At 39.4% G+C, this 25,963-nt stretch overlaps 1 protein-coding gene across 4 annotated transcripts in view; it reads right to left on the bottom strand.

Annotated features, from left to right (window-relative positions):
- The window catches only part of LOC102863830 (RNA-binding Raly-like protein-like), a 973,734-nt gene that overhangs the window by 152,574 nt on the left and 795,197 nt on the right, over positions 1–25,963 (bottom strand). For all 4 annotated transcript variants that reach the window (XM_006880505.1, XM_006880506.1, XM_006880504.1 and 1 more), the window contains one exon: positions 276–308. In XM_006880505.1, the coding sequence (XP_006880567.1) occupies positions 276–308 (33 nt within the window). The remainder of the gene's footprint in view (positions 1–275; positions 309–25,963) is intronic.

The following is a 25,963-nucleotide window of genomic DNA, read 5'->3' as shown; positions in this document are numbered from 1 at the left end:
GACAATACAGATAACCACTGTTTTCTTTATTTGGATTTTATAGAGGACCTAATCCTTTATATACATGCATTAGGTGCATTTATAAGATCCTAAAAACGCTCTGGGAACATTTTCTTTAAGGCTTTATACATTGTAGATAGCAATGTTACTGTAAAAAGGATAATGATATGTTCTGGTTTTGTATACAGCGTTAAATGACGGAAAATATAATCTCATCAGACTATATTTATTTGGGTTAAATAATTGATGTTTAAAATATTTACACATCTACTCACCCAACAGACAGGAAAGGCTCCTTAGATTCAAGTCTGTGGAAAAACATTAAAAATTTATTTTAATATGATATGCGGTAAAAATTGCATTTACATGAATCTGACAAAATTACTACATTTGTTTGGATTAAAATGCATAATTTATCGCCAGTAAAAAGCTATAAAAATATATTAAAGTCTAATCTGGGCTAATTTAAATTCTGATTGGATTAATGCAGAGGCTAATTAAAATGAGAGAACCCTGGAATGGAAATGGAGCATTTAAATGACACATTAAAATAATAATAGGGTTAGCTTAATTTTGATTTCTACTCTTTAAATCTACCTATTTTCATTATTCATGATAAATTGTTTGTCGAAGTTTCAATAAAATAATTATTTGTGGTTGCTAAAAGAGTAAAGAATTTCTCATACATTTGGTTATGTCATAGCTGAGTAATTTATTTCCCAGTAAATACTCTGCAAAAAAAGAGGAGGCAGCATTTACAAGTTGCCCTATCTCTTGGTAGTGGTGGGTGTCAGGCCACAGATTGTTGTTGCTGTTGTTAAAGTGTCAACAACCTGCCTATGACACATAACAACACTATTTCTAGTGGCTCTTAACCCTGCTCTGTCCTGTGCCATCCTCATCATCTCTGACACACTTGAGCCCACCATCACAGTCACTCTGTCAATCCGTCTTGTTGAGGGTCTTCCTTTCCTTTGCTGGCCCTCCCAAGAATGATGTCCAAGGCCTGGCCCTTCCTAAAACATACACAACAAATGTCAGATGCAGTTTCACTATCCTTGCCTCCATGGCACACTGTAGTTGCACCTTTCTGAAGACATTCTTTGTCCTTTGTTCTGTTGGCAGTCCGTGGGTTATTCAGCACTCTTTGCAAACATCACAACTCAAAGGAATTGATTCTTCTTCTCTCACCCTTATTCATTGTCCAACTTTCAGACAATGTTGTCATTAGTTGCTATCAAGTCAACTATGATGAACAGCAACCCTGTGACGGACAGATCTGAACCTTGTCCGATCCTGTACCATCTTCACAATCCTTGCCATGCTCAAGTCCATAGTGGTTGAGACTGTTCTTCTCTTTCTCTGATTCTCTACTTTTTCCAGCATGATGTCTCTCTCCAAGGACTGGCTCATCATGAAAATATGTCCAAAGTAAGTGAGATGAGTTTCACCATCTTTATGTCTAAAGAGCATTCTGGTTATACTTTCTGCAAGACAGATTTGTTGTTCTTTAGGCAGTCTATGGTATATTCAATACTCTCAGCCAACACTACATTAATACTCAAAGATACTAATTTCACAGATCAGGGCTAACCTATTTCCTTTGTAGGGAGCACCAGACGCTGAGTGGTAAGCAATTGTACTGTGAACCCAAAGGCACAAAGATGGACAGTCTCCTCCTGTGATATCTACTGCCTCCGAAAACCTGCTAGAGGGTCTGTTATGGGTCAGTTCCTGATTGATGGTCCTTAGCAACAGCATTTCCTTTGTATGCAGTTCTGATGACTGTCATCCACAGCAAGCTATACTGCTGTCCCTAAGGTCAGGCATCTCCAGTGGTTCAAAGTTACAGGTGATTCTGAGGGAGAAAGGACAGTTTACACCTGTTATGATTTCGAGTCTTCCTCTCCCATCCTCACAAGTATGATTTCCCTCTCCAAGGACTGGTCCTTCCATGCAGCTTGCCCAAAGTATGTCCGATGGAGCTTCAGAATCTTAGTCTCCAAGGAGAAGCCTGGCTTCACACTCTCTAAGACAAGCCTGTTTGTTCTTCTAGAAGTTCATAGTGTATCCAATACTCTTCTCTAGCACCACAGCTTAAAGGCATCATTTCTTCTCTCATCCCTAGTTATTGTCCAGCTTTCTGATGCATAGCAAGTAATTGTGCAGACCGTGGCCTGTATCAGGCGCACCTTGGTCTCCAGACTGGCATTGTTTCTTTCCAGTGAAGAGGTTGCTGACAGCAAACTTTCCCAATGCAATTCATCTTTTTAATACATGTAGGCAAATATTGCAGAAACAAATTTTATCTAAAAACTGATGTTCAAGATTTCTTGAGAAGCTTTCCTGTTTAAATATATTTAATATTTAATTTATTGTTGCTTTCCATAGAATCAGGAGCAACTAATCGCTGACTTTTTAGCATATTTTCAGAGGCAGTAAATCACATGGGAGGAGAATGTCTATCCTCCTGCAGAGCAGCTAGTTGGATTCAAACCATGTGCTTTTGGAATTGCAGTGCACTAGGCCACCAGAGCTCACTAATATCGAAATAGTTACAGGAAAATACCATAAAATTTAATTCTGCATCACTCATTTGCTGAGAATTGACTGACTACCTTTGCTTAACTAAGTGTAAAACTGAAGGATTAGGCCAAGAAATTAAATTTTTATAAAAATCTAAACAATGAAGGCAGTAATTGCTTTTTCCTGGTCTCTCATCCTGTGTGTATAAAAATAGCTCATTAAGAATATGGTTGAATGCATTACTGGGCAGAGCTGACACAAATCTGTGTTACATGCACACTGCTGTTTTAGGTGAGCCACCATAGCCAAGGGTGACTCTCGTAGGGATCAGTACTTTAGCAATGACTCTGGAAGTATCCAGGTGGGCAAGAAGTAGCTCAGACTCCAATATTTTCTGAAACCCAATATTGTTTGATGTTTCAGAGTGACCCTAATAACAATAGACTTTAACCCTGCCCTATCTTGTCCCATCCTTACTGTCTCTGATAAATTCGAGTCCACTTCTGCAATCACCATGTCAATCCTCCTTATCATCAGGGATCTTCCCCTTCTTCACTGATCCTCTACCTTTCCAAGCACAAAATCAATTTCCAAGGAGTAGTCTCTTCTAGCAACCTGTCCAAAGGATGTAAGATGAAGCTTTGTCATCCTTGTCTCCAAGGGACACTCCTATGTAGGTTGTCTTTTCCAAGACATACCTGTTCAGTTTGGGTTGGGTTTTTTGGTTTGTTTTGTTTTACAGTCTTTGGGCAATTCTTTAGGAAATTCAGTACTTTTCTCCAACACTACAGCTCAAAGACATAGACTTTTTTTCTTATGTCATCCTTATTCACTGTCTACCTCTCAGAAGCATAGCAAATATTTTAAAAGGCCATATATGACCCAAATCAGACTCATCTTAGTCTTCAGATTGACATCATTGTTCTTCACTATTTTGGAGACATCTCTGACAATGGCTTGCCCAAAGCAATGTTTCTCCTTATCTCCTGACTGCTGGTGCCAAGGGTTTTAATTATGGATCCAAGTAAGCTTAAAAAATTGATAGTTTCAATCCTTTCTCCATCTATCATATTATCTATTGTCTCCTTCTATCATGATATTGTCATTGTCTATTTTGATGTGACTAAGAGTGTTGTCACTTTTTAAATTTATATTTTTAAGGAAAGTTTACAAAAAACTTGGATTCCCATTCACTCTTTACTGCAATTTACCTCCCTATCTGCCTCAGTTTGCTTTTCTCTTTTACAAGATTCTTTCATTGTTGCACAATTTCCTCCCTCTCCACCCCCCAAGTCCACTTTGCTATGCACCTCTTACTCTGTACTGTTTTCATGCAAATAAAGTACTCAAGAGCAATGGTGTCTCTCTGGAGACTAAGGTGCACATGATACAGGCCATAGTCTTTGCAATCACTTGTTATGCATCAGAGAGCTGGACAATGACTAGGAAGGACAGAAGGAGAATTGACGCCTTTGAGCTGTGGTGCTGGAGAAGAGTATTGAATGTACCATGGACTGCCAAGAAAACAAACAGATTCATCCTAGAGAGGGCTAAACCAGGCCACTCCTTGCAGGCAAAGATTCTGGGGCTTCGTCTGACATACTTCGGACATGTTGCAAGGAGAGACAGGTCTTTAGAGAGGGCCATCATGCTGGGTAGAGTAGAGGGACAGCACAGGAAGGGAAGACCCTCTATGAGGTGGATTGATTCAGTGACTGGAGTAATCGGGCTGGGTGTGTCAAAGGCAATGCGATTGGCACAGGATAGAGCAGGGTTTAGGGCTGTTGTACATAGGGCGGCACATAGCAACAACAACAATACCTAATCATATATTTCTTTGAGACAGTCTCTTCATGGGTATTAATTAGCACTGATGCCCATCGTGGTTAATAATACTCCCTAAACTGAGCAAAAATTAAAGAGTATTATCCATTGCTACTTTAAGTCACTAACCACAGTCCTAGAAACCAGATAACCCACATCTTTTTCTATGGTAAATAGAGGAGGAAATCTTCATGAGGAGTCATCACCAGGCCCTCCTATCCCATGCTTCATTTTTTACCATCAATAATACACAAAACATCATCAGCAACTCAAGGGAGGAATTTCAGATTATGTATTTAGGGCAACCAGCACAGTTGCTGGTGTAGTGGAAATGTGATGTCCACGACGATGCCTAAGAGAGACTGTTAACACTAATAGCTGCAATTGCTTAGATACGTGGAAAGCTCTTTTAAGTAATTTTAGTCCTGAAAATTGAAATAAAACATGATAGAAAGAAAAAAAAAAAGAAACTTCTAGGAGAAACATCCCTTTGGAGAAAAGTGTTTATCCATTTACTCCTTAGAAACAGATTATTGCATTGGAACATGCCCCGAGAGAACCTTTTTGAGACAAAAAAGGCGGAAAAAAAGTAATTGTTTGTGAAGAAAAAGATTGATTTTTATCTTTCTTAAGATTTACTTTTCACACGAGATAGGTCGTGAATTCAATAATACTCCTTATAGGACTTGTTAAAAAAAGAAAATCAGCTATGGTTAAAATAAACAAACCACAGCCTTTAGGAAAACAAAGCACAATCGAAAAATAGAACAGAATAATGAACGAAGATCAATATTTAGGGCTGTAGAAGTTTTAATGTTTTCATAAAAAATACTTAACAATTACTAAAGGCTAGGGATAATTCAAATACTTTATAAATATTGATCTATTTAAACATCATGATACCACTGTAGGTGGTGGTTATTGATGTTAATTCAGGCCAGTTCCAACTCATAGCAATCCTATGTAGAATAAATATCCTCTCAGAGGATCCTGCACCATCCTCATCACATTCTCTACAGTCCTGACTCTATCAGCTAATCTTATGGAGGGTCTTCTCTCCTTTTTTTCCTCACTGGCAAGACATATTTGTTTGTTCATTTGGCAGTCCACGGAATAGTCAGCATTCTTCTTATCCTTGTTTTAAAGATGAGGAAATGGATAGTGTTAAGATTAATGCTTGCTCTATGACAACTTGGACCACAATTCTCTGTATTATGTATACAAAGTTTCTAGCAAAGCATATGTCTGCTTGATTCTGCATTTGACTTGCTATCTTCAGACCTCTATGTAATCTGATGTATGCCAATAGTTTACTACTTGACCTTCAAATCTTGAGATCTAACAGCTTCAGAAACCCTGTGAGCCAGAAATCTTTATCTGACATGATGATTTTGGGTGCATCACCCCCTGCAAACTCCCTGCCAGTGCTGTGATACTTTGGCTAGGACCTCCGAAGATGCTCTCAAAAGTGCGGGATGAGATGAAAGGAATCTAAAGCTAGATTAGTTTGATTTTATTGACTTAGGTCTACTAGGTCAGCAAAAGGGAGATCTTCAAGGAGGTAGGGGACACAGTAATGCAAAAATGGGCTCAGGTGTAGCAGAGATAGTGAGGATGGCATGGAATTGGAAAAAGTTCCGATCTGTTGTTCATAGTGTTGTTATGAGTCATAGTGAACTCTATAGCAACTAACTGCAACAAAGACATTTTCTTCCTTCTGTATTTATGGAAGAATCACAGAGAGTAGTGCTCTCAATTTCATTAAAGACTTAAAGTATTTAGAGGTAATGATCCCCACAATATCAATATTAACTTGTCTATTTCTGATCCAGGAAGTATTAACAGAAGATGGAAAGAATATACTGAGTCACTGTATTGAAAGGAATTGGCAGACACAGAAGAATTTCATGAAACAACATATGAGCAAGAGCCTATGTTGACGAAAGAAGTTCAGGCTGCTTTGAAGGAAATGGCAAAAAATAAGGCTTCAGGAATAGATGGTATACTAATTGACATATTTCAGCTAACAGATGCTGCCCTGGATGTGCTCACCAAGTTGTGCCAAGAAATCTGGAGAAAAACCACTTGGCCAACTGACTGGAAGAGATCGATATTTGTTCCCATCCCAAAGAAAGGTGACCCAACAGAGTGTGGAAACAATAGAACAATCCCATTGATTGCACATGCAAGCAAGATTTTGCCGAAGATTATCCAAAAACGACTGGAATAGCACATCAGCAGAGAGCTGCCAGAAGTCCAGGCTGGGTTTAGAAGGGGTCGTGGTACTAGGGATATTGTAGCTGATGTTAGAAGGGTCTTAGCTGAAAGCAGGGAATACCAGAGGAATGTCTATCTGTGTTTCATTGACTATGCAAAGGCGTTTGATCATTGCAAACTGTGGTTGACTCTGAGAAGAATGGGAATCCCAGAACACTTGATCATGCTAATACGAAACCTATACTTGGACCAAGAGGCAGTCATCAGAACAGAGCAAGGGAAGACTGCATGGTTCAAAATTGGGATTGGCGTACACCAGGGATGAGTCCTATCTCCATACCTTTTCAACCTGTATGCAGAACAGATTATGTGGGAGGCTGGGCTCTATGAGGAGAAATGTGGGGTCAAGATTGGTGGAAGGTCTATCAACAATCTGTGTTATGCGGATGACATAACCCTGCTTGCTGAAACTGAGGAGGACCTGAAGCGCTTGCTGCAGAGGGTCAAGGACTGCAGCCTCCAATATGGATTGAGGCTCGATGTCAAGAAGACAAAGATTCTCACCACTGGGCCAATTGGCAGCATCAGGATGGATGGTGAAGAGATTGAGATTGTTCACGGCCTTAGTTTGCTTGGCTCCACAGTCAACACTCTCGGCACCAGCATCCAGGAAATTAAAAGACTTATTGCCATGGGAAAGTCTGCTGTTAGGGACCTCTCCAAAGTACTGAAGAGCAAAGGTGTCTCTCTGGAGACTAAGGAGTGTCTGATACAGGCGATAGTCTTTGCTATCACTTGTTATGCATCAGAGAGTTGACAATGACTAAGGAGGATAGAAGGAGAATTGATGCCTTTGAGCTGTGGTGCTAGAGAAGAATATTAAAAGTACCATGGACTGCTAGAAAAACAAACAGATTCATCCCGGAAAGGGTTAAACTGGCAAGGATTCTGAGGCTCCGTCTAACATACTTTGGATGTGTTGTAAGGAGAGACCAGTCCTTGGAGAGGGACATCATACTTGGTAGGGTGGAGGGACAGCACAGGAGGGAGAGGCCCTCTATGAGGTGGACTGATTCAGTGACTGGGGTAATTGGGATGCGAGTGTCAGAGACAGTGCAATTGGCACAGGACAGAGCTGAGTTTAGGGCTGTTGTACATAGGGTGGCTATGAGTCGCAAGCGACTTAATGGCACATAACAACAACATTTTTGTTAAAACAGATAGGTCTCGGAGAGTACAGCCGACTATTTTATACTTAACCAAGTGGTAACCACAGTTGCAGCTACTGTTCTAGATGGAATATCATTACTTAAGCAAATTAAAACATCTCATGGTAGCTAGTATACAGCTATCGATGTGGTCAATGCCTTTTTCTCCACATCTGTTTTCAAGATGAGCCAGAAGTTTTCTTTTAGCTGGCAAAGCTAGCAATGCATTCAGACTGTCAAACCTCAGAATATGCAAGTTCTCCTTAGTTTAGAATTTAGTCAGCAGAGACTTTGATTGCTTTTACTTTCTACAAGAACCATACGGGTCTATATGTTGACCACATTATGCAATATATACTTATTAAGGAAGATGTATTGATGACCTTAAATATATTGATGAGAAATTTACATGGTAGAGGAGGGAAAAGGAATCAGACAAAAATTCAGGAGATTTCCACAGCAATGACATTTCTGTGGCTTATGTGGTTGTTCAGTGCTATTGTTTGTTTTGTTCCATCATGTCAAAACTGACTGAGGGCTGACCTTTCAATGGGTTTTCAGAGGTAGTAAATCACACAGGAGGAGAGTGTCCATTTAGCTCCCATAAAGTAGCTGATAGTTTTGAACTGCATGTTTGAATTGACAGTGCAACTCCTTACCATTAAGCCACCAGAGCTCCCTCCAGTGGTATGGAGTATGCCAAGAAATTCCTTAAAAATTAAAGGGTACAGTGTTGGATCTAACCTTTACTATGACTGAAAAGGGACCTGGTGGGCCTCTTTGGCTTTTGGAGGCAACATATTCCTTGTTTAGGTATATTGCTGTGATCTATGATATTTTCATTTGCTCCCTATACATATGAAATTTCGATAATGGATAAGGAAGACTGAAAAAAAGGACCTGTGTCTTTGAATTGCACAGGAGATGAGTATTGAATATATTGTGGACCGCAGAAGTACAATGAGAGTGTTCATTGGGGCAAAGATAGTGAAATTTCCTATCAAATACTTTAGGCATGTTGTTAGGAGGGTCCAGTACTTGAGAAAAAAGGAATCATGCAGGAAAAGGCAGAGTCAAAGAGGGCAAGAGACTCAACAAGATGGATTGACACAATGATGCCAAGAATGGGCTTGCACATGATGGAGATTGTGATGATGTAGTGTCACAATGAGCCCTAATTGGCTGGCTCAGAACAGTAACAACTCTGGTATTTCTATCAAGTGACTTAAAAACAACTTTTTAAAGTGGGACCTGGGACAAGAGAAAAGTCTGCAACAAGTTTAGGCTTCCATATAAGTTGCTATACTAGACAGGGTATATCATCCTTTTGAGTCAATGGTACTTGAAGAAGTGGCAGATAAAAATAAAGTTTGAGTTTGAGGTATTTGGCAAGCTTCTACTGGTAAATCACAGCACAAATGCATTGACAGATTTTGGTTCAAAGCCCTTCCATCCTCTGGAAACAACCATTCTCCTCTGAGAAGGAACTTTGGGGCCTTAGTGGACTGAATACTTAACCAAGCACAGTCTACCAAGTAATTATGTGGTCTCAACTAACCATTATGATTTAGGTGTCGTCTGACATATGGAGCCATAAATAGTTGGACTTGTAAAATACACATTAAATATAATAGATCAAATGGTGTTTCCCCAAAATACACATATATATTGAGATCTCTCATAATCTGATAAAACAAATAGTTGTAGGAGATTTAGGATAGAATGTCAGGGGAGTGTGGTCCATAGTTTTTTTTTTCTTATTGTTGTTATGTGCCGTTGAGTAGTTTGTGATTAATAGAGAACCCTGCTCTATCTTGAGCCAATTTCATTGTCTCTGATACACCTACCCCCATTACCCCAATCACTGATCCAATCCATCTTATTCAAGGTCTTCCTCTCTGTGCTGCCCCTCTACCCTTTCAAGCATAATGTTCTTCTCCAAGGACTGGTCTCTCCTGGAAACATGCTTAAAGTATGTGAGACTGAGTTTCAAAATCCCTGCTTCCCAGGAGCAGTTTTGTTTCACCCTCTCACGGACAGATTTGTTTGTTCTTTAAGCAGTCCATGAGAAGAGTTCAATACTCTTCTCTAACACCACTGCCCAAAGGCATCAATTCTTCTTCTACCATGCTTAGATGAAATGTTATAATTAAAAACAAAACAAAAACTTTGAGTCCCCTGTTCTTTATTCTTGTACTAATGGGGAGTTAATATAGAAAGGTAATTAGATTGGAAACTGGCTGATGTCTTCTTTACTTAGTAATAAGCCCATTAGAATATTTTGGAGAAGATTTGCCATAGTTAGCAGATTTACATATGAACTAAGTACTCACTTGAGACTATGAGGCTAGAGTGTAAAATCACAGGAAATAGAATGAGAGCAGCCAGAAAAATGGGTAGAATAAGAAGAAAACACAATGTATGGAAATGATATTATGAAGCCAATATGAATGAAGGAAAATGTATATGAATTTTGTATGTAGACCAATATAAAAAAAAGAAAAAAATAAAGAATATCTGGGATCGCCAATAGGCCTCAGGTGTGTAGAAGCAGCAAAAGCTAGAAAGAGCCAGGAGAACCACTTAACATTTGTCCTGACATATACTGGGCACATGATGCAGCTTATACTTCATTAAGAGTTAAGAAAGTAAGCAAACTTGCACCTAGATCTTTGGCTCCAGTCTTAGACCCTGGATGAGATGGATTGATACATTAACTGGGGCAATGAGGTTGGTGTGTTGGAATTAGTGAGACTGGCTCAGGACAGGGCAGAGTTCAGAGCTGTTGTACATAGGGTCACAGGCAACTTGACACCACAAAACAACAACAGGATGAAAGTGAATTAGGAGGAGAAATTTCCTTTCTCTAAGTGGCTCAAGTCTATTTAAGCTAGGAATGGAGAGGAACTGAGGGAAGTCATCATTTTTAGATATAACTGGATTAGAGCTGATTTACAGGCCAAAGACAGTATCAAAAATCTGTTGTTATGCACTGTCAAGTCAACTGTTGCTGTCCATTCACTGGCAACAAACAGCAACACCCTGATGGGGGTAAGCAGGACAGAGACATACCACTCTGGGAGACGATCAGAGAGAGAGTCAATCCAGCCCAATTTTATTGGGGGCTGCAGCACACTTATATACAATCAAATAAACAGGAAGACCAGATAGGGAGGGCTTACAGATGTGGGACATGTGGAATCGTTAGGAGAACCTCAGCCTTGTGTGGACCACTCCCAGTTCAACAGAAACGACAGGCGTCTTCCCAGGGGGCGAGCTTTGTCAAGCCGGTATAGCCAAACACAAGGGAGCTTTCTCTGCCCCCTATTAAAGGTCGTTGGGAGGTTTGCACTTATCTGGAGCTAGGCTAACTGTCCTGGCCCGAGGCTCTCCCTTCCTCCCCAACATTACCCAACAGTCAGCTAAGACTGATAGTAACCTTACAAACAATAGCCCTCTGAGTCTTACCTTATCCTAAGCCAAGCTCACCATCTCTGACACACCTGAGCCCATTGCCACAAACATTGTGTTAATCATCTCTTACAGGAGGTCTTGCTCTCCAGTGCTGACCCTTTACCACTTCAAACTTGAACAAAATCTAATGATTTTTTTAAAAAAACACAAATCATTCCACAGTTCTTTAATATATGAATTAATGAATGAATAAAAATTGAATTTGCCAATTATGAATAAATGGATTAATTTAGGAATGGAAAACTCAAAATTCATTCATGTCCAATAGGCACCAACCCATAGCCGATGCTGCAGTGGACTTTTGGAAGCTGTCAGTCACACGAGAGGAGACCATTGACCTTTCTTCCACAGAACTGCTGGTGGTTTCAGACTGTCGGAGGGGTATGGCCTTTGGATCGATCAGCAGCACAACTCCCTCTTTCCACTTTTTTTGCATCATCTTACGTTTTTATTTATCTTTTTTTAAAAGAAAGCTGTAGTGGCTTGTTGAATGGCTCTTTGGGAGAAAGACAGAGAATCTCCTCTCATCTGTGAAATCCCAGCAAGTTTCCAAAGGCAGATTGCTCTTCTTTTCCTCACAGTGCAGCTGGTGGATTTGAACCACATGTCTTTGAGGTTGTGGTGCAGCTTCTTACCACTAGGCCACCACCAGAGCTCTCTCTTAACTGCTAACTACATAACTGTGGTTGGGTACCATCGAGTTGGAACTGATCCACAGCTGACCCTTCAGTGGATATTCAGAGGCAGTAATCACACAAGAGGACATTTGCTCATCCTTTTCCCGTGGAACAACTGGCAATTTGAACTGTGTACCTTTGGAACTGCAGTGCAGATTACTACCCCTTGGCCACTAGAGCTCCTGTCACTACTGCTCTATAAATTAGTTGTTATCAACTTGATCTAACACATGGCAACTCCACGTTTGTCACTGTAGAATTATGCTTCACTGGGTTTTCCAGGTTGTGTTTCAGAGCAAGTTGACAAGCCTTTCTTCCAAGGTACCTCTGGCTGTACTTGAATTTGCAGCCTTTTGGATGGCAGCTGAGCCTGTTAACTATTTGCACCATTATTTACACAACGGCTCTATATTGTAAGAAAAGGTAAGGAACACAATAATTCTTACAGTAGGACAGAACTCTGGTCATCCTGTCCTTGCAGGGGCAGTGATGGTGGTCCCGGACATTGGGAGCTAACATTTGACGAACTACTTGATTGTTATTTATAAAATAATAAGTCATGCTACTTTGCATATAGTATCTTTCTTGAGAATTACAGGAAGCTAATTTTAATACTAAAAAATTATGTTTACATTTTATCATTAATCATAGGTATTATAAACACATCTGCTTGACATTTTTATCATTCTAAGGCCTTTTTATTTAAACAGGACATTCTTCCCCCACATGTGTGATTAAAAGTGACAGAAGATCATGTCTCTGATTAAAGACAAGCGCTTATAGAATGATTCTTAGATGTCTTCCTCTGTGAACACTTTGCATCTTAAAATAGAACACTATTCTACAGTATTTATGAAAAGTCCCTTATTGTTAAAAGAGGAAAAAGCCCAATAAAAACCAAAATAAGAATCTGGGTTTTTTCCATGTAAGCTATGGGTTAGTCCTGGTCTAACAGTACATAACAACAACTAATGGTCAGCAAATACTAGCTAGAAACTACCAACTTGTTCATCCCAAACTAATCTTCCAGCTTTAAGATAAAGGTCAAGTAACTCAATTTTTCTCTGCCACAGTTTTCTTGTGTATAAAATTGTTACACAAGAATTTATCTAATAAAAAAAGAATGTATCCAATTGATAAAATAGATAATAGTTCTAACTCCATAGGACAATAGATAATAGTTCTAACATCACAGGACCATAGATAATAATTTTGACTTCACTGGAAGGCAGTGAAAATTAAGTGTACTCAAATGTTTAAAATAGTGTATGTCAAATTCCAAACTGTTTTTTCTTGCCGTAGAAGGGAAATGAAATATTCATTATTACCTCTAATACATGTTCGATACTTAGATACAGATTCCATCACAGACTTTACACTACTTCACTCTTTTCTTGCGACCTTGAACAATTTCTGCAAACACGTATTTGAACAGCATTCTTCTTTCTTTTGCTAGTCTGGTGGCAGACATAGGTTAATTACAGCCCTCTTCCACTCCAGGGCCTGAATAGGTTTTAGAATTCTTGTCAACACTTTGTTCCTAGCAGCCACCATCAATTAGTCAGAGCTGACATGAAAGTTAAAACTTAGTTGACCTCTCAGCTCTAGAGTATACAGGCTTTTAAGGAAATGATTGTTCTCCACTCTGAGCTACTTCAGATTATCCCATTACAGCCTCACCACCAAAGCCTCTCTGTGCAACATTTTCAGTATAGTTGAAAAAAAACAAACCCAAACAAAATCCAAACCACTTCCAAAAAAAAAAACAAAACCCACCAAAACCCCAAAGCAAATAAAAAGTCTTGCTATCCCGTCGATTGCAACTCATGGGAGTCAAAGTGTTGCTAGAACACCACAGAAGGCTATCTTGTGTAAACATCACAACTCTACACTTTGTGCTGCAAACCCAGAGGTGGCACCTCACTGGTGGTGGTTCGAACCCACCAGCAGTTCTGCTGGAGAAAGAGGGATAATCTCCTCCCAGGTAATTTACAGCCTCGAATGTGAGAGGCTGGTACCTCTGCAGGCCAGTGTTCCTCCAAGCTGCTCTCCAAAGAAGTCTGTCTTCCTTACAGGTGCATCTTCTACATATCCAGGCCCTGTCCAACCGTCACAGAACCCTGGGCTTGCTTCCTTTTTCTCTGCAGATGATTTCACTCTCGCCATGTGTCATCAAGCTGGAACCAAGCCATAGCTGATGCTCCAGTGGGTTTTCATTGCAAAGGAAGAGACAGCCCATTTTTCTCCTTTGGAGCAGTTATTGGATTTAAACTACATGTTGGCAGTGTAACTCCTAACCAAGGATGGGCAATCTCCTCCCAAGCTACTTACTGCCTCTGAAAACTCAGTGGAGGGTCAGCTCTGGGTCAGTTCAGACTCGACAGCACACCACAAACCACCAGACTTCCCTGAATAGCCTCATACTCATCGGGTTTCTTCTCTCCCACAGTGGGATTTCCCAACAATGGACTTAATTTTTCCTGGCATAAAATCTCAGTTTATACCCTTTATTCTAGGAGATTTCTTTTTTGAAGCACTTTCATGCCCGATTGAAATATCTGCTTAGGGCTATCATTAGGCGCCCTGGTACGTTCCATTTGCAGTTACCCTCTTCTGCACTGCTAACTGTAGAGACAAGTTACTGGATGGCTGTAGTATCAACCACGGATCACAGTGCCAATTTTGACACTCATGGTCATGGCTTTTGCCACATTGAAAATTGAGGCTCTGGGGCTCAATTCCCTTGGACAGTAAGTAATGTTCTTTTATAACATTAATGGGAGGCTTGAACTGCAGCAAGGGGTATGGATGTGTAGTGCAAAGTAGGATCTTATGGGAGGGGGGAAGAACAAGGGGGAAGGGGAGAATGAGGAGAGAGAAGGGGGAGAGGAAGAGAGAGAGAATAAACCACAAGTGATTGTCCAGAAAGACCTGGATTAAACCCTTCCAGTTTTGGGGATGGCATGGAGCACTAGGTATTTGGCCAAGGTAGAGTGCAGGGTGTCATTCTTATCCCATTATGAATCCAAGTTTAAACTGACTGCCACACACACTGGAAGCAATTGCACACAACTCTCTGGATGTTTCCATTAAATAAAGAAAAAATGATTTTTCTAAAAAGAAGTAACTTTCAAAGTCAATTATTTTCATGTGAAAAGATTTTGCTCATCTGCGTTCCAAACCTATGCAATGAAAGGAAGTACATTTATGAAAAGCCAGCAAGCAGCTATTCAGCTGTCTCTTCCAGTTGTTTTATTTAGTTGGATGCTAACGACTGTTAAGTCCTGCAGAGAACTGCACGTCTGCCAAGAGTGCAGGCTGGGAAGGAGGCAATCAAGCACAGAGTTACCCAGTTGAAGACCTCAATCTTCGGGAACTGTTCCTTGCATAATTCTGATGCCATTTATCTTCTTTCTCCATTTTAAGATGAAGATATCAGAGTTAAATGTCATTCTGTACAGAGTGTGATTGCCAGTCATAACCAGCTTGCACAGGATTTGTGATGCTGTCATAATGTACATGTTCTCAGGGTAGTCTCAGCTGGTTAGAGGATTGTTGTTGTTAATTTACTGTTCACTCGGAACCTACTGTGGGTCATTAGAGGCAGTAAATCATGTGGGAGGTGATTTCCCATCTTCCAGGGAGGAGTTGGGTGATTTGAACCACGTAGTTTTGGGTTGGCAGTAACTTCCAACTCTCCATATCTTAGCTCCACCTCACTTACATTCTACAATCTTCATATGTGTCCAAATCATAATGCTCTCCAGGTACAGAGTTCAACCTTATGTTTTCCTCAGATTTCTTTTAGTAAAATTCTTGAAATTAATTTAGCTGCTGTCTGGTACAACCTTGGAAAGAAGTGGAAAACCTCACTTCTTTTTACCTGCTTTGCTTATCTATTTTACTGTCCTATTCCCAGTGACAAATTGACAAATGAATCTCCTGTCTGATTGTCTGTCTTGGTACTTTCAGGCTTTCACAGACTTGGCTTTATTATTGTGGTGATCTGAAAAGACTCAGTTGTGACTCTTAATTTAAGAATCCAGTGACCTTTACTGCCTTTTGATGATGGAATTTTGAGAACTCATCCTCTGCCTGGATGATTCACTATTATCTATTTCTGAATTTTGGTGAAATCCACCAGACTACAATATTAGCTTCGTGACAGTGTCCCTTCAACCCTACTTCTATGGTTGTTTTCCAAATGACTAGGTTTATAATTTGAGGTCTCAGTTCCTCCTGGGCTGAATTAATCTACCGGATTGAGCCGTGACCCCAAACCCGACAGACAAAAAGTCTTATTTGTTCTTGTCAAAGTCTCCAATAATGTCTAAAATACTGAGTCTAAGTAGTTAACTTGAAATAGAAGAGCCTTTCACATAACTGATTACTTTTACTGGAAATACAGGAGATCTGGTCACATAGTGTGTAGCTAATCATAAGGTCAGCAGTTCAAATCCATCAGTTGTTTGGAGGAGAAAAAAACTGGGCAGCCTCCTCTTTTAAAGATATATAATCTTAGGAATCTGATGGAGGGTAACTGTATGTTGAAATTGTCTTGAGAGCAGTGAGCTTGGGTTGGGTTTCTAGGAAATATTGTAACTTAGTTTCATAGAACTCAGTTTAAATATTTCAGTGGTTGTTTTCTCTCAGTGTCCATTGCTTGTTCTTGACATCAAATATCATAGTGTTCTGGAACTCAATCCTTAGAATTCTTCTCTGTCTTTGCTCTTTCACTTCATGTTGTTATTCAGCCCTGTGGATTTAAATACCATCTATATACTTTTGATGACAAATACATGTTGTTACTGTGTGCCTTCAAATCACAACTAACCCATAGTTGATCTTCTATTGGGTTTTCAGAGGCAGTAAATTTCACAGGAGGAGACTGCCCATGATCCCATGGAGCAGCTGGTGGTTTTGAACTGTGTGCCTTTGGAATTGCAGTGCAGCTTCTTATCTATAGGCCACTGGAGCATATATCCAGGTAAATCTATACCCTGCGCTCCAGAATTGTATATTCAACTGGCTACTTGACATCTTCGTTTAGATTTCAAATAGTCACCTCAAGTTTAAATTTGTTAAAAAATGGAATTTCTATTTTTACAACTCACCTTGGCCTTCTGTAACAACTCCCCATTTAATTTCAGTTTAATATGCTAAATTCCTCAGTTTAAAAACCCTTGACTATATGAGCCTAGTCATTTTCAATTCTTTCTATCCATACATTAAGATGTAGGACTATGCTGTCCAGTATTTAATATAGGGATGGTCTTATGATTTGCTTTCATACAAGGACATGGGAGAAATAACACTCTCAAATAGCCAGGGTTTCAAAGGCAATGACTTCTTCTCTTTTGAAGTTAGTCACCATGCAAAGAAGTGAGTCATTCTGACTACCTTGAGGCTAACATGCTATGATGCATGTTGTATTAACTATATGGGAACATCAACTGTAGAAAGCTGCTGATGATGTCTGAGCTTCCATTTACTTTCCAGACACATGAATGCATAAAACATTATAGGCCCAAATGGAGTAAAAATGCTCAGCGGAATTGAACTTAGATGACTGAATCATGAGAAACAATACATTGCTTTTATATTCCCTAAAGCTAGAGCTGTAGACCTGGTTTCTTACACTAAATATATAATAGATACAACATCTTTGATTTCTTTCTTTCTTTCAAAGTGTATGCCCAAATCTGTAACTGTGTGAGCTTTACCTGCAAAATATATCTATAACATAATCACTTATTCCCACTACAACTCCTCTTACCTTACTCCCACTACAACTCCTCTTACTTTACTTGAGTCACTATAATGCCTTGCCTGATTTCCCATGTTTCTCTAGACTCTGAAATATTTTGTCTCAACATGAAGCTAACATGGCCTTTCAAAACTTAAGCCAGTTCTGCTCACAATTTTCCAATGGCTTTCCATTTCACTTAGCATAAATTCAAAGCATTTCAATGACCCACTCGGCGTTATATGATCTGATCTCCCCTAGGACACCCTTCTCTCTTTCTTTTTTCCATTATCTCTTACCTCCTCCCTTGCTTTGCTTGATTCTGTTCCAGAAACACTTGGTTTTTCTTAAATATATTGGATTGGTTTCTGTTTTAGGGCTTTCACCCTCTTTAAATCTTCTGCCCAGTGACCTTTGGTGGTGGAGTGGGTACGGACTTGCTTTGCTAACCTAAAGGGAAATTGTTCTAATCCACGAGCTATTCCAAAAGGGAAAGATGGGGAGGACATTATGCTGAGTGAAATATCTCAGTCACAAAAGGACAAATACTGCAGAGCACCACTGTTATAAAGCAGGACTGACACGGTGGCTGGGAAGAGAATAGAATAAGAGAAGACAGAGAATGATCACTGCATTGGAACAGATGTAGGAAAGAACTGTTTAAAAGGAATATATATGATTAGGTATTATCCATATAACAACAACCCAGAATAAGAGGCAAGTTGCAAAGAAGACTGAGGGGAGGAAGGGGAGATAATTGTGCAACAATGAATGAATATTTTTTTTAAAAGTGAGCTGGGGAGGATGAAGAGATGGAGAAGGGCGGAATGTGCAACAATGAATGAATGAAAATCCAACTTTTCTGTAAACTTTCGTTAAAATCACAATTGTGTTGTTTTTGTCATTGTTGTTGTTAAGTGCCATTAAGTCGTAGACAACTCATAGTGACCCTATGAACAAAAGACCTGAACACTTGTATAACTGTCATCATTTCTCCAAGTTCATAGGGTTTCCAGAGGCAAGCTATTTTGGAAATGGATGCCACTCCTACTTTCAAGCTTGTTTTAATCAGGGAGCTTCACTAAACACTGTCCACCATGGGTAACCATTTTTGCATTTGAAATATCAGTGTCACAATGTTCAGCAACACAGCTACCATGAGTTACCTCTGTACAGCACATGGACGGACCAGTGCTATACCACTTAGAAGAATGTTTGATAAAAAACAATTAAAACCAGGCCTGAGGGCTGCAGATTAAAATCACCCACCTTTGGCTTGGCTGCATCGCTTTCTGTTGACTAGGCCAACTGAGAGCTACGAATGTACTCTAAGGAAATGAGAACTGAGACATGAATGGAGATACGTACACATATGTTCATTGCAGTGTTATTCACAATAGCAAGAAAATGGAATAGCTGAACTATTCATCAACAAACAAATGGATGGAGAAATTGTGATACATTCAAATAATAGAATACTATGCAGTACTAATATATAACATGTGAAAGACTAGATAGAATTATGCTGCATAAACTAAATCAGTCTCATAAGGACAAATATGGCTTTAGGCCATTATTGTGAAAATAGAAGGTTAACTAGTAATGTGTATAAATGCTCAGAAGGGGAAGGGAGAGGGTTAGGAGAGAGGGGTGGGTGGGAATGTGTAGGATAGCAGGATTTAGTGGGCAGGTGGGGGGTGAAAGAATAGGAAAGATTCAATGAGGACTCGAAAAGATGGGATAATAATATACATAGGTCAACATTAACTGATACGTAAATCACAATGTACATGAATGATTGTATGAAACACAATGCAATTGGCTGTAAAAAACACAATGTACATGAATGAAACATGATATATATGCAATCCGACCAAAAAAAGTAAACATCTCTCTCTCTACATGAGAAGTCAAAACAAAGAAGCCTGTTTAGAATTTAAAAAAAAATTAACTTAAAAAAAGAAAGATGGGAACTATCCTGTCTTCATAGCCTATATATAGCCTTTGAAAACCTGCTTGAGGGTTAGTTATAAGTTGATTTTGAAGCAACAAATAAGAGAGACAAAGAAAATCTCTCTGCCTAGAAAGATTTTTCTCTAGGAATTCAAGTCTTTCCTTAAGTGTCACTTTCTCTGGGCTCTTGCATTAAAATAGCACCACATCTCATATTCTGGTCCAACCTTTTTTCTTTGTTTTACTTTTGCTATAATATATATGGAACTCTAGTTCCTAATGGCAAAAATCACAATTTGCATTTGACTAAGACCCCACAGGTAATCTCTATGCATTTCCAAATTTGAAGAGAACTAAATTCTTACTTTCAATTTTTTCCCCCACTACAATGGGAAAAAAATCTTACAATAATCTTGTGCTGTGGGTCTTATTACAAATGTCTATGATTAAAGAAATGAAGTTCAATATATATATTGGTACAAGGGAATATGGCACCAAGACTGGGTTTAGGAGGTTTTACTCAAAATACCATGTTCTAGAAATTAATTCGGTTTTTCAATGGCATATTAGCACGTTATCTATATTTTTCCACTTTGATTTTTTGAAATCAATGTTTTCTTAAAATCCTCATGATCATATATAAAATAGAAAGTCATTTAAGTAAATTAAAGTTTCTTCTTCCAAATGCTACAGATAGAAAAGGAAAACTTCAAATAGAGCTCTTTGAAAATGAAAACCTGAAAGAGCAAGAAATCAAGGGAACACAAAGGCTTTGCAATCCTTCAATTAAAAAAGGACTGAAATGTGATATCTTAACTTTAATACTAATGTGGGGAGTTCTGGTGGTCTAGTGGTAAGAAACTGTGCTCTGATCCCCAAAGGCATACGGTTCAAATCCTCCAGCTGCTCTGCAGGAGAAGGTTGGGTAATCTCCTTCCCGGTGATTAACTGCCTCTGAAAACTCACTGGAGAGTCAGCTTTGAGTCAGTTCTGATTGGATAGTACATAACAACAGCAATGACATCTTCCAATAGATGATTTTTATATTTGCTTACTATCCATCACCTCACATTTGAACATATGGCTGAAATTTTTGTCTGTTTTGTTTGGATCCTTAGCATTCAAGAAAACACTCAAATTAAAACCTACCGCCATGAGGTTGATTCCGAGCCATACTGATCCTGGAGGGCACTGTAACCACCCCATAGTCTTTCCAAAGCTATCGTATTTGTGGAATCAGATTACCATATCTTTCTTCAGAGAAAAATGGCCTGTTAACTAATTGATAAAGAAATGACTAAACTAGTATGTCTGTGGTTTTATTCTTCAAGGAGATCCACTGAGAGTATCTAATATAGGCTTAGAGATAAGACCTCCAGGCACAATACCTTGATGTTGTTAGGTGCTGTTGAGTCAAGTATGACCCATATAGACCTTATGAATAACAGATCTGAGTCCTGTCCTTTCCTGTGCCATCCTCACCCTTCTTGACACATTAGAGCCCATTGTTGCAGTCACCACATCAATCCCCAGGTCGAGGATCTTCCTCTCCTTTGCTGACCCTCCACCTTTCCAAGCATCATGTCTCTCTCCAAGGAATAGCCCCTTCTAGAAATATGTCCAAAATATGTGAGACAAAGCCTCATCATCTTTGTCTACAGACAGCATTCTGGCTGCACCCTCTCCAAGATGTTTGTTCTCCTGGCTGTTCATGCGATGTTCAGTACTCTTTCCAATACCATAGCTCAAAGGCATCAATTCTTCTTCTGCCATCCTTATTCATTTTCCAGCTCTTGGATGCATAGCAAGTGATTGGGAGGGCTATGGCCTGAATCAGATGCACCTAATTCCTCAAACTGACATTATTACTTTTCAATAATTTGGAGAGGTCCCTAACTGCAGACTTTCCCAGGGCAATACATCTCCTGATTTCCTGACTGCTGGCACCAAGGGTGATAATTGTGGATTCAGATGAAATAGTTTACAGTTTCAGTCTTTTCTCAACATTTGTCATGATGTTGCCCATTGGTCCAGTGGTAAGAATCTTTTTTTTTCCCCCTTGACATTGAGCCTTCAATCCACACTGAAGGCTGCATTCTTTGATCTTCTGCAGCAAGTGCTTCAAATCCTCTTCACTTTCAGCAAGCAAGGTTTTGTCATCTGCATAATGTATCAATAACAGTATTTTGTAGGTTGTTCAAAATTGCTTTTGTAAAAAAAAATATTTTCCAGGTACTCGGTGTTCGTGAATGCATACTCATGTAAACACCTAAATATAATATTTACATACCTAACTAAAGTATGATATTGCAACATCACCCTCTCCATCAATTTTGTCTCTCTCTAATAGTTGGCTTATGTCTTAATCCCAAGCAGCCCTTAAATCACAATGGTTAAATGTGCTCAATTGGCTGGGGTTTATCTTAAATTTTTAAAATTGAGATTTTAATGAAAGTTAACAGAAAAGTTGGAGTTTTCATTAAATCATTGTTGCACATTTTCCTCCCTACCCACCCTCAGTTCACTTTAAAAAAAATAATTCATTGTTGCATAATTTCCTCCCTCCTCCCCCACCCTTCCCTAGTCTGCTTTGCTATGCACCTCTTATTCTCGACTTTAGTCATACCAATAATGCATAATCATATATTCAATTGTTAATTGAAGGTCTGTCTTCAATTCAGACCTACCAGCTGCTCTGGATGAGTAATACTATGGCAGTCAGCTTCTGTCAAGATTTGTAGCCTTGTAAACCTTTTGGGGCTGTTCTGTTTGGTCCTATAGGGTTGCTATGAGTTAGAAGAGATTCAGTGACAATGAGTGTGGTTTGGTTTATTGTGGCTCCTGAAATGACCTAATGATTGCCATTCCAAGATCTCATTTGGAGATCAATTCACCAAATCACTACAGGGCAATCTGATGTATCTTCCCAGCCATGATGTTTGTAACTCTCATCAAGAGAGTAAGATTATGATAATGTGACATTTTTGTGGATCACCTGGAGGATTAGAGACCTTGTTAATGATAAGATTGTAACTAAGGAACATAAGCACTCTTGTTGATTAGGATCATGTAAATTGAGTGTGAGAATTAATGTGCAGTTTGGTCAATTTTGTCATCTCACTAGGCATTGAACAAGCCATGCCTAGTGTGGAAAATAAGAGTCTTGCTACTGTCAAGAAAGAAGAACTTGGACACAAGATTACTGCACTGAAACCTCTAGTTGTAGAGCTGAAATATCTGAGTGGTGATAAGTGGATGGCAGAAACATGGTGGATGCACAGGAGAGGAAGAGGCAGTGAACCAGGAAATTGCTGGGAAACAGATCTGTGGGTTCCCAGCACAAGAAACAAAAACCTGAATAACTTTGGAGAAGGAAGCTTCCTAGAGAAGTGAGTGCTTTTGGCTATTTGCCGATCTTCAGATCTTCAGAGCTGGAGCTGAGAGAACTCTGGCCCAGGCTTTTGGCAGAGTAGGTGCACTGGGCACTTAAAAAAGGCAGAGCCAAGGAAATCTTAACATTTGCACAAGCAAAGCAGAGTCCATGCTTTGGGACAGAGGTCTGAAGAAAGGCTTTTCTTTGAATATGGCTCAGAGGAGGTGCTGATTGAAGAACTGTATCCTGCGCAGTTCTTGATCTTGAACTATAATCTGGTTACTTCCATAATAAACCTCACAGTCGAGCTGTGTGGTCATTGCAATCAACTACTTTTAGCCTAGAGAAGTAATGAATGCAATGCAAGAGAAAGCTGGTGTCAGGATTGATAGATGGGTTTGAAACATGGAGGCTGACACATATTTGATCTTACAGAAATTGGCCTTGGCAGTTGCTTTAGATGGAGATTCTCCTACCCATTGGGAAGTTAGAAGAGGTTAGATGCAGCTGCTTTCACACTCCCATAGAATTTTAGTTATCTATTTTATTTACTCTGTTTTTTATTTCTTTATTTTTTCAGTCATAATCCCAAGAATTTATTTTATTTATTTTTTTTTACTGGGTATAGGTCTATGGTCAGGGACTTAACTCCCTAATCGGCCCCTTTAATATCAATTCTCTTTAGCCAAACGGAATGATTCTCTGCCTAATATCTTTCTAACTTGTGCTTCAACTATATAAAAGACCAAGCTTTCTTGCTTTTTTATTTCTTCAGCATTACATTAAAAATTATATATTTGATGTTTTAGTTATAATGAATGCTTAATAGTGTTCATTTTTTTCATAATATCTTCATGCTGCATCATGAAATAATGCAAACTTTGTACTTTCAATTTAGTTCAAATTTCCAAATACTGATTATGTAATGGTTCATCTTTCAACATTCTAATGAGATTTGCTATACTGAGTTTATGTAAAAAGAATAAAAATGCAAGATGTGGGGATAATTTTATTTACTTGGGTTATTTTTCTACAGTAATTCAATTTTTTTCTACTGTTGTCATTAGGTGCCATGGAGTTGACTATGATTCATAGGAGTCAAACAATGGGCTATCCTAACAAACCTTGCCCTACTCTGAACCACATCAAAATCTTCAACCAACTCAAACCCACTGTTACAGTCACTGCGCCACTATTTGTCTAATAGATATGATAAAAATAGATATATTTTGAACTAATAATCTTTAATAAATCTACTATTCATTCCCCAAGTTAGTTTGTATCTTTTATCTAGAAAAAACCTATAATCTTCAGAGTGTCATAGAATTAAATGCTAGAATTTAAATTTTTCCCAAAATTCTCAAAATACCATAATTTTATCATCACCCCTGAAATTGTGGGTAGTCTTAGTATGAACAAAGCTTAAAGTATAGTAGTTGTCAAACAATCCAGCTCAAAATACTGTTTCACACATGGTTATCCATTTTTTGTGGTTTATCCTCTATTTCTTCTTCAAAGCCAGGTATTGGATCATGCATAATGCTTCAAAACTATGTTCTCATACATTTACTTTTCTCAGACTCATTACCATTAGTAGTCCTGTATAGAAAGGTTCTCTCTGTTAGAAATCAGGTACACATCAGCTATCATTCTCACATTGTCTGTCCTGTTTAATGCTCTGCATAATAAGGCTACAACCTGGGCTTCATTCTGTTACTCTTTGTAGGTTATGTACATGCCCTTGCAAAGCATCAGCAGCACCATAGACTGAATTACAGCTTTAAATACAGTGAGAGACAGTTATTGTCATGCAGGCACCATTGTTTTATTATTGCCTCACTAATCTGTAGTCAGAAAAACTGCCATCACCCCATCACCCTGCATTCTTGATTACTTATTTTATTGCATCACTTAAGGGCTCATAAATTTTGACTTTTTCTTTTCTTGAAGATTAGTTCACTTCAGCTTCTTTCCCCCCAGCACCTTGCTTTTGGAATTCCCTCTCCACAAGGAGCACCAAATCCAAACTGTGGCACATACTGACCATCTGAAGGACAGGCCACTTCCTGCAGTTAGCCCAGCCAATTCTTACTTGGGCATGCAAGGCTGCTTGACCATACTCAATTGTGAGGCTAATGTTAATGAAATTGTCCTTTTAGAAAATTAAGTTCTCAAATTACTATTGTGACTAAAGAATTCTAATTCTAAAGATGAGGCACTGTACCTAATTGATTGATTTTGCCTTAAACTAAGAAAAAGAAAATCCTTCTTGTAGTATGTGGGAGCTTTTGCATGATTTTAATTAACACCATTACCAAGACAGATCATGATTTAGCTTTGGAGAAATATGATATAAAAATAGAACTCTTCTTTTGATTATATTCTCATTAATGGAAGAAACCATTCTACAAAACTAATAGTCTCTATGAGCTCAGCCTCATTTTTCCTGAGACCAGAAGAACTGGATGGTGCCTGACTACCACTGTTGCTACCATTCTGATCAGGGCCACAGGACTCCAATAGAGAAGAAAAAATGCAGTACAGAATTAAAATTCAGACGCAGCGCTAGGGCGAGGCCTCCAGCCGGGGGAACGCACGCCGCCGCCAGCCAGGGGAACGCACGCAGCCACCCGCCAGACTGGGGAACGCCGCCGCCAGATGAGGGAACGCCACGAGAGGGACCCGGAAGAGACCTGGGAAGAACAACAGCCAGCCACCTACCGCGGAACTCCAGAGGAGCAAAGACTGTGAGATCCCAGAGGAACGAAGACTAGCGGACACTGTGGGACCCCCCTGCAACCCACACCTGTGTGACCCTTAGCACACAGGGTGCTGCTGCATAAACCCCCAGCAGCGCACAAGGCCCGTCCCCACCTCTTGGTGATAGTGTCCAACCCCTGCTCTCCTTGTCCCCTATTCCCTTGCTTTCCTCCCCTTCCCCCACCCCCCCTGCAGCTCCACAACC

This window comes from Elephantulus edwardii, unplaced genomic scaffold, assembly GCF_000299155.1.
Source record: "Elephantulus edwardii isolate Elephantulus edwardi_28Jun2011 unplaced genomic scaffold, EleEdw1.0 scaffold00008, whole genome shotgun sequence".
Classification (NCBI taxonomy): domain Eukaryota; kingdom Metazoa; phylum Chordata; class Mammalia; order Macroscelidea; family Macroscelididae; genus Elephantulus; species Elephantulus edwardii.
This window is presented reverse-complemented; position numbering and strand designations above follow the sequence as displayed.